Source organism: Nicotiana attenuata, unplaced genomic scaffold (assembly GCF_001879085.1).
Source record: "Nicotiana attenuata strain UT unplaced genomic scaffold, NIATTr2, whole genome shotgun sequence".
Taxonomy (NCBI): domain Eukaryota; kingdom Viridiplantae; phylum Streptophyta; class Magnoliopsida; order Solanales; family Solanaceae; genus Nicotiana; species Nicotiana attenuata.
This window is the reverse complement of record NW_017670646.1, coordinates 442,296-451,846: the sequence shown is the minus strand read 5'-3', so window position 1 is coordinate 451,846 and position 9,551 is coordinate 442,296. Positions and strand designations below refer to the sequence as shown.

The 9,551-nt window shown below is 37.5% G+C and overlaps 1 protein-coding gene across 2 annotated transcripts; it reads right to left on the bottom strand.

Moving 5' to 3' along the window:
• Nucleotides 1-7,815, bottom strand: LOC109241869 (putative ABC transporter C family member 15). 2 transcript variants are annotated; one of them, XM_019408693.1, is made up of 11 exons: nucleotides 7,660-7,815; nucleotides 4,551-6,889; nucleotides 4,330-4,416; nucleotides 3,292-3,936; nucleotides 2,764-2,928; nucleotides 2,191-2,485; nucleotides 1,855-2,069; nucleotides 1,392-1,697; nucleotides 974-1,037; nucleotides 503-742; nucleotides 1-396 (listed from the first exon to the last, which is right to left on the bottom strand). In XM_019408693.1, the coding sequence occupies exons 1-11, from the start codon at nucleotides 7,697-7,699 to the stop codon at nucleotides 269-271; spliced, it is 4,524 nt and encodes a 1,507-aa protein (XP_019264238.1). In that variant the 5' UTR covers nucleotides 7,700-7,815; the 3' UTR covers nucleotides 1-268. The 2 variants fall into 2 exon arrangements, with proteins under 2 accessions (XP_019264238.1, XP_019264239.1); XM_019408694.1 differs by lacking the exon at nucleotides 7,660-7,815 and adding an exon at nucleotides 7,347-7,635.
• Between the last annotated feature and the right edge of the window lie 1,736 nt (nucleotides 7,816-9,551).

Below are 9,551 nucleotides of genomic sequence, written 5' to 3'. Positions count from 1 at the left end.
AGAATTTTAATGCTAGGGAGATGTATTCTTCATTTTGTGTACAGTGTTCTCTAAAATGGAGAATTTTATTTACTATACTGAAACAAGCATACAAAATTTCAACTCCCTATGACTAGTGATAAAAGCATTTCTAGTCACTTAGTTGATCTCTGCAGTAGGCTTGTAGCTGAGGCTGATATAAACCTGCTTCAACTTTTAATAAAACCTTTAGCTCTCCGATATGATATCTTTCTTCTACTGCTGCCTCTGGAAAATGTGTGAAGCGAAATCAAGTCTGTAATTTTGCTAAGCCGTTTAAACTTTTTGATCTCATGGAATACTCCTTTATCAGTTTTGAGAAGAAAGAATCCTCTCTTTCCAATAGCTTTGCTGGTGAGTCATATTCAGCTATTCTTCCTGTTCAGGGACAAGCAAAGGAATTCACACAGTTAGGATCGACAAATTGGCAGTTCATTTAATTCAAGAGGATATAAAGACTTTAAAATGTATAAAAAAAGCTTACCTTCATTCAAGACTAAGACAAGATCACTATTAATGACTGTATGGATCCTGTGAGCTACTGTGATAACTGTTCGATTTCTGAACTCTTGACTGATGATCTTTTGTAACACTGCATCAGTTGCAGCATCAACTGATGCTGTTGCTTCATCTAGAACGAGAATGCTACTTTTCTTTAGCAAGGCTCGTCCGAGACAGAAAAGCTGCCTTTGACCCACACTCCAGTTTTCTCCGTTTTCAACCACTGTGAAAATGACCATATTAGTAGCTTTCAATAAGGAAATATGCCATAGCTTTCATCAGAAAAGCCTGTGACTTAACTTACTACTCCTAGCGGTGTTTGAAACTTGTGTGACTGTAAATCAATTCATTAACGGTAAAGTAGGAATTCTAAAGATAAATTGTTTCTAAACAAGGAAAGGTGACATTCTTTTTTGTACTGACTAAAAAGGAAATAAGAAATTTATAGGCTGACCTGTAGATTCTAGCTTTTCTGGCTTTGCACGTATTATATCACCAAGTTGGCATTTGTCCAGAGCCTGAGAAAAGAAGATCATTGTACATTATTCATATCCAAATCACTAATACTTAAGTTGATTTCAACTTTTTCTTTGACTGGATGATGGAAATTGGTTAAAGTTTACATTTCAATAATTTAGACTTTGCAAAACAAGAACAAGAACAAGATCAATCAGAGGAATTAACAAGATATCTTTTCTTTGGACTTGTTGCCATGCAAAGATGTTGATTTATATGATGATATGTGAATTTAAGTGGACACACTTTTACATAATTATTATGTTAGAAATAAATCCCAAAAATCGGAGTATTAACATCTTGCCTCAATATGGATTGTGTATAATTGTTTGTGTAATGCTAAGTGCAATAAGTACCTCCCAGATTTCAGTATCAGAGTGCTGTACTAGAGGATCTAGGTTTCCTCTAACTGTTCCATCGAACATTGTTGGTTCTTGAGGAATAATACTAAGCCTTGACCTCAAATCATGAAGACCTATCTTGCAAATATCTATATTGTCAATGATAATGCTTCCTTCTTTGGGTTCTACGATCCGGAAAAGGGCTTGAGTGAGGGTTGATTTACCACTTCCTGTCCTTCCCACAACACCAACTTTCTTACTTCCCGGAAATGTGCATGTAATGTTTTTCAAAACAGAAGGGAGGTGTTCAGCATAACGTATCTGCAGATAGAGGTATTGCAATGATATCAGATGGTGCAAATTTTAAGCCGATCATGCTAAACAAAAAAAAAAAAAAAGAAGTAAAGATATCGTGCATCGAAGCAAATCTCATAACTGAGTCTAGTTTTATCTAAAGGCATGTCACTGTTGTCATTACCTGTAAACTTTGGAAGGAAATTGTTCCAGTTTCTGGCCAGGTGCTTGATAGTCTGCAATTTTCAATCACGAGGAGTGCTTCACTCGCAAGGTCTGAATACTGGAGAATCCTTTCAACTGATATCATTTTGTTTTCAGCACCACAAATATTCCATATTACTGCAGCTTGTGAATAGTTCAAATAGATGCCATATGTTACTGCTAATCCTGCAATGCCTGTAGAAAATAAAGCAACATCAGTTTTCTCCTCTGGTAAATGAAATGCTTTTGACATCTTGGTTTCCTACTTGTGCTCTAAATAAAATAAAGAAAAGCGTAAGTGATTTCTCATTCTTACTTGGATTTATAATTCCTTCGGGGAGTGTGACTAGCAGAACAAGGAAGAAGGCAAAAACAAAAGTAGATAGCTGATTCAGTCTAAAAGATAGCCATTCTTGTGCTGATATATTGTGGAACCATGGCCTCGAATGACCATCTATGAGACTTAGGTTTGCATGAGCAAAGCGATCTTTTTGGTTGAAAGCGCGAATTGTTGCTGCTCCTGCCAGTGATTCTGCAAAGTGATGGAGGATCGGAGCTCTTTGAACTCCAGATAAACGAGCAAGTTCCCTTGCAGTTGGTATGTAGTATTGCTGGCATTTTTAACAATAATATATCTTAAAAGGAAATCTTTGGAAACTTAAGAAACACAAAAAGTGTGTTGATCCTCGATTTTTAGATAAATTTTGCTAGTATTCACTTAATCATGTAAAGAAAAACTTTTAGAAAACTGACTAAATTAGAGCAGCGAGCTTGTTTAATCACTGTGTCAGCCTCCCCTAACTTGACCACTAGAGTACTTTTCCCAAAACAAGCTGGCAACTTCTTGTTTAATAAGTATATGAAATCTAATCATGTACAGCTTACTTACCTGGTACCAGACATAAACTGCTGTTATTGGAATAAAGAGGACAAATACTTCCCATGCAACCTGCGACATGACAGCAATTGTCCCAAGAAGCTGAATAATGGAGAGAGCACACCAACCCAACTTGAGTGCAATTTCCAAGTCCACAACACTTTGATCTGTGGATGCCTGTTCATGTTATAACATGTTTTTCAGTGATTGATCGAATATAATTGCTTTAAAACTGAATTTCAGCCTTAAGTTCTCTAGGTTATGGCTAGATTTTAGACATTTTACTGTGTTTTTGTCAAGCTATTATCTTGATTTATCTTATTCTGATGTTTTCTGCATATTAACTTGTGAGTTACAGTTGGTTGAGAGGATTAATTCAGATATTCGTGTCTATGAAGGATAACCAAAACTACCCGACTATTAGTACTTATGCTGTATGAATACTTAGCTAAATCAACATATCTCATTCAGATTAAGGGAGGTACACTAGAGCTGATCAATCTGCTGTCCCAACGTATCAGCCAATTTTGAGTTACTTACGCGGTTTAAGATTCGTCCAGTAGGAGTAGAGTCAAAGAATGACATAGGAGCACGAAGGATGCTGTGCAGCATGTTGCTAAAGAGCTTTTCTGCTGTTTGAAGGCCTATTATAGCAACAAATGATGCCCGCACTAGCACGCAAAGGGAACTTCCAACAGCGAGAAGCACAAAAACAAAAAGTATGAAGTTCATCTTCTCAGCTATTGGTGCTGCATCATCACCTGTGGGACATGCCGATGCCATCCAGTAGTTGCTGGCTATCTGAAGCACTTGAAATGATGATTGCGCTATAAGAATTATTGGAACAAAGGAACCACCTTTTACGGTGGTCAAGTAAGAATAGTAAACTTCCTTTCCAATGCTTCCTTTTACTCTCTCCTCATCCTGCACAAGTCTTCCATCTTTTTCTGTTATCTCTACACAGAGACTGTGTTCTGAATCCTGCTTAGTTTCTGTATTTATGTTACTATCTGTATCCATATCACTACCAGTAATTGCTTCTTCAGATACTCTACTTGAGCTTTCAACTGTTAAAATTGATTCTAAAGCCTGGTTGTGTGCTCCAACTAGAACTTCAAATCCAATATTTTGTTTCAGTAGTTCCTCAAAAGTTCCAGCTTGTGCAATTCTTCCATTTTGCATCACCTGTTGATATTAAGGAGTTAGATTCTGGAATAAAAATTTTGCAACTCAGAGTCTTGAATGTTGGCCAAAATTCTATAAATCTTAAGAAGCATGTAGTATTTTCCGTAAAAGTCTCCCTATTATTGTTTATCTCGAATAGGCAACCTCCAAATATTTAGAAATGTCTAAAAAAATCCAGCTTGTTTGGAACTGCGCAACATGTATACACTTGATGTGTTCATGTAGACATTTGTATATACTAAAAGCTCGCAAAATTCTTCTGCCTGAATCATCAACAGAATCACTGTATAGGCAGATCATTGTTTTGTGAGGGTGATGCTTTCTATTAGTTAAGTGACATTAATTGAGTGCATCGATGGAAAACTTTGAAACTTATGCCGCTTTCCTGCATACCAGAATGAGATCTGCTGCAGGAAGAAACTCAACTTGGTGTGTAACATAAAGTATGGTCTTGTCCTTGAGAACCCCCCTCAAGCACTCCTGCACCACATGGAAAATGTAAAAATTATAGTACTACTTAAGTACCATAATATTACCTTCACACTACATGGTTAGTGAGGTTTTTGAAAATCCAATCCAGAATTGTTCTTTGATAGACATGCTTAACTACACACCTGAAAGAGGTGCGTGCCTGTGTGAGCATCAACGGCACTGAAAGGGTCATCAAGAAGATATATATCAGCATCTTGGTAAGCTGCACGAGCGATTTGTATTCTTTGCTTCTGACCTCCGCTCATATTTATCCCTCTTTCTCCAATTTCTGTAAGATCACCGGCAGGGAATAGTTCAAAATCTTTTTTCAGCGCGCATGCTTCAACTGTTCTGTCATACTTGACACTCTCATAAGGTTTTCCAAATAGAATATTCTCCTTGATATTTCCACTAAGTATCCAAGGAGACTGAGGAACATATGCCACTTCACCACTGATCTTCACGTTCCCTGACAATTTTGGCATCTCTCCTAGTACACAAGAGAGCAAGCTTGACTTCCCTGATCCAACAGTGCCACAAATTGCCACCTTCATTCCCCTCTTAGCTTGTAATTCTATTCCATCAAGGGTTGGGGGAGTTCCTGATTCTGTGTCCCAGCTGAATCTCCCACTCTTTATCTCAACCCCATATTGCGTTTCAGCTTTAGGAACAAATTCAACTGCATCGGGTTGAATCTCATCTTCCTGCAGGTAGGAAGCAACTCTATCAGCAGAAACTTTTCCTCGTGCTATGACATTTAGCAAATCTGGCAAATTGAATATAGGATCTTGAAGCATCCGAAATGTGGCCAATGCAGATAAGACTCGGCCTGCAGTCAGTGGAATGCCCATCATAACACATCCGGAAAAAGTTGCCACAGAAATAAATGCAGGTGATCCCCAGAAGAAAAAATCGGATAGGGCTGACAATCTTAGTGATTTCCATAGCCAATTATGTTCCACCTTTCTTAAGATTTCCAGCTTCTGGAGATAATAACTATCCCATGCCTGAAGTTTAATAGTCTTCATATTTCGCAGAATCTCTGAAGTAGATTTCATTCTTTCATCCTTGGATTCCATTATCTTAGTTTGATATCCCTTTTGGATCCTTGTCAGGGGCACGTTGGCGGTCATCACTATCAGGGTTGCCCCTAACGCCACAAGTGCCCCGTTCCCTAGATTCATGTGTAAAACATAGATTGCCAATGATATCTGGATCGGTAACATCCATATTGAGTTAAGGTGCCATATAAAATCTGTAATCCTTTCGACATCTACACTCATGTAGTTGATTATCTCTCCACTGGTGTAGCTTTGGTGTGATTGACTTGATAAAGCTAGGCCCTTTTGGTAAATGTGAGATATCAGAGCAGCTCTGAGCCGAAGGCTTAGTTGCCGAGCTCCAAACATCCACTGCCTTTGTGTTGTTGTCTCAACCATTTTTGCACAACAAAAAGCTAGTGCTAAAAGATAGCCACTTTGTAACCCTCGAAGTTTCTTTTCATTGAGGAAATTTACAAAGTCATCCATAAGGTATGGACCAACATAAGATGATCCTGCACTAATAACTGCAAAGAGCGCGTTGATTGCTGCTTTCTTCCTTGCAAATACATAAATTGCCTTATAGATAGATGGATTTGTGGCTCCATCCTTTTCCTTTACGTACTTCAGTCTTTCATCAAAGGAATCAGATAGAAATTTTGCAGAGTCCCTGAAGTCAATATCAGGGACTTCATCTTGGTCAAGGGGCTTCTTGATTCCAACTTCAAATAGTGGATTGAGCCAAGAGAAGGTGATCAGTTGGAGAAGACTAGCTTTTCCATATGGACTGTCCCTTTTGTCTGCTGGATGCTTTTCATTCTTCCCATTTAAAAGTGGTTCGGTTGTACTGTCCGAGATGTCAAGAATTATGCCTGTCTTCCCTCTGATTGAGATACCAAGAAGACAGGCAGATGCAATAAGACCAATGATGTCCACATAGTCTGCAAGTCCTAGATGTTCGTCACTTGTGATGACAAAATGGGCATCTATAGTCGCACGAGCAATAGACAGAAAGAAGCTGGAAATCCACCAGATTCTAAGGACCCAAGGAAACTTGATGTATTTCCTACTCCGAGTTCTGTAAAGCACGAAAAATGAGACCGCCCATGATGTTGATTGCAGAATCTCAGAGGAAAGAACTGGAAATCTGAATTGGCAGTGAGCACCATTTCTCTTTTGCAATATCAAGAGCATTATGAGATGAGTGCACGATAATATAGTCGTGCAAATGATGCTCAATATGTAGGAGTAGGACGCACGGACTTCTGTTCCAACAGTGTACTTCTGATCAACTGTCATAACCTTCTTTTTGCATTTGCATAGCAGTGAATCCAGCAGTAAGATTCCGAGGAATCCAAGAAAGACAATGATGCTGGCATCCTCCCACAAGCAGCGCGACATTGGCTGCAGCCACGCAGTCTTCAATTCGAGGAAATTTGTACCTGCCATTGATCAAAAGAAGAAGCACCATCTCATCAATATAAAAGCAGACTAAACTATTATCCAACTAGCTAGCATCCATTTTTTCTGCAGTCCATGTTAAATTGTTCATCAAACTTCTATCCTCATCACTTGATTTTTATTCAGTTAAATGCACTTCATCACTTGACATAAAGCCTAAACAGAACAGATAAAGTTGTCGCCATGTGACCAGGAGGTCACAGGTTCGAGCTATGAAAATAGACTCTTGCATGCAGAAATGCAGGGTAAGGCTACAATAGACCCTTGTGATCCGGCCTTTCCCCGGACCCCGCGCATAGCGGGACTTAGTGCACTGGGCTGCCCTATTACTGCTTTTATTTAGGCTTTGACTTGCAGTTTCTTGATTTTTTTTTTCTTTTCTTATCTCAGGTAGAAAAATAACTGCTAATTAATGCTCATCAGTTCATGAATCTTTACCACTTTGTTTTCTCATGAAGAAGGAACAGTTAACTGATTCTTGATTCTAACATGCTTTAATTCTCCAGGTTCTTCAATAGAATCACTTAACTTTAACCTTTTTCAGCTGATACTTATCAAATTAGCTTGCAAATATATAATTATACATCTCAAAAAATGGCAATAATATGGAGATTTTGGCATGTTAATAGACTGACATGCATGCAGTCTAAAACTAATGAGTTCGATTTGGAACTTGTAAAGTCTATATATGCAACAGACCAAACAACAGAAGTCTCAAAGCAAGAAAATAAGGAAAAAGGGCCTAATTTACTTGCTGTATTAAGGAGCTTGGAGATGGATTCTAACACCATAGTTTCCTTCTCCAGTCTCTCTTTACTTGTTAGAAAAGAGAGAAATGAAAAAAAGCTTGTGGAAGTCTGGGATCCAATGCTATATTTATAAAAGAAAACAAGCCTTGAGTTAAAACTTCTAACTAATTTGTATTAGGATATTATAAACTAATTTTGCCGAAGTTCCTAGTGCCGGTGACCCCTCTGCCTACCATGTAGGTCAGCCTTTGAATTGGTGCATATAAACAATGTTAAGGGTGAGATAATATTCAAGTGCCTATAATATAATTGAATTGAAACAAGGCTAAAAGTTGAGGGGTTGGCTAGGAGGGAATAATAATATATGGTTTAAAGTAAAGTAGATTAAAGTGTACGACCTAATTATCCCACTATAGTCTCTATATATATTTGCTGACAAAAAAAGTAAAACAAGACAGTCACAGAGACTCGTGTCTGTATATTTTTATCAGAATAAGGAAGCAGTTTCAGAAATTTCTATGTTCTACCAACTTTTGGTTTGTCCTTTTGTGTAAAAAGAAAAAGAAAGGATGCTAATACACTGAGTAATGGACCGTACATAATACTTGCTCTACAAGTCTAATTATTGGTTATAAATCTTTTTTAAAGTTATATCACTATTTAATAGAACAGATTATTATTAATTAAATTGCTACATTATCTTTCCTTGTCCTCCAAGTATTTCTAGAAAAAGAGGTATACAAGTTAGTTATCAAATTTTCTTGCCTTTTAGATCCCTCTTAAGACCTATAATTAGGGATGGCAAATGGGCGAGCTGGGCGGCTCTGGGCCAAAATTGCCAGCTCTACCTATAACCTTGACAGGCGGAGGGGGCACAAAAGAATTCCCTTCGCCGAAAAATTATTGTACCCTCCGTTCACTTTTACTTGTCTACTATTAACTTTGCACGCCCCTATAAATAAAGTGTATAATTTACCAAGATACCCGTATTAATTGATGTATACTTTTAATGGATTTGAAAAATAATTTGGAATGAGTTATCAATGCTAAGTGCAAAATAGGAAAAATAATTTCTTTTTCTTGATATGCGAAAATAAAAAATAAAAATAATAATTTATTTTTGGTATACTTGACAACCAAAATTGAACGGAGAGAGAGCGTATATAAAGTTAAAATTAATTTAATTCCCTCGATTCCCATGTGTGTTTACTTGTACTATATTTTAAATTTCCTTATTAAAAATGTTAGCTCTGACACTGGTCTGACCAAAGGTGTTGTAGACTTGGATGGGAGTAAGCGGGGAGAAATTCAAAAATAGCCAGATTTACTACTTGTCGTTGAAAAATAGCCAAGTTTCAAAAGTCATCGAAATTTAGCCACTTTAAATCTGAGCAAATATACTGTTCAAAATCCGGAAAAATACGCCCGCAAATTTTACGGGAGTTCAAGCATAATTATGCTGGAACTCCCGCAAATTTTACGGGAGTTCCAGCAAGTATAATTGTCCAGTATAATATACTGGAGTTTGGAGCACTGGTGCTCCAGTCTCCCGCAATTTTTACAGGAGTTAGCAAAGTATACCGGTCCAGCATAATATGCTGGAGTTCGTACACAAATGCACCAAAACTCCCGTATATTATACTGGACCGGTCCCTATTGCAGCAAAATAGTGGCTATTTTTCATTGACTTGATAAACGCTGGCTATTTTTCATTGACCAGTGTGAAAACTGGCTATACCATGATATTTTACCGAGTAAGCTTGCAATAATGTAGCAGCTGCCTTTATTTTATTTATTATATGAACAAAAGAGAAGCCTTCAAACATTTTCTACCAACTATGACTTCAAAGTTAATTTTTTTTTTTTTTTCTAGTCTCATAACTTGGCATGCAAG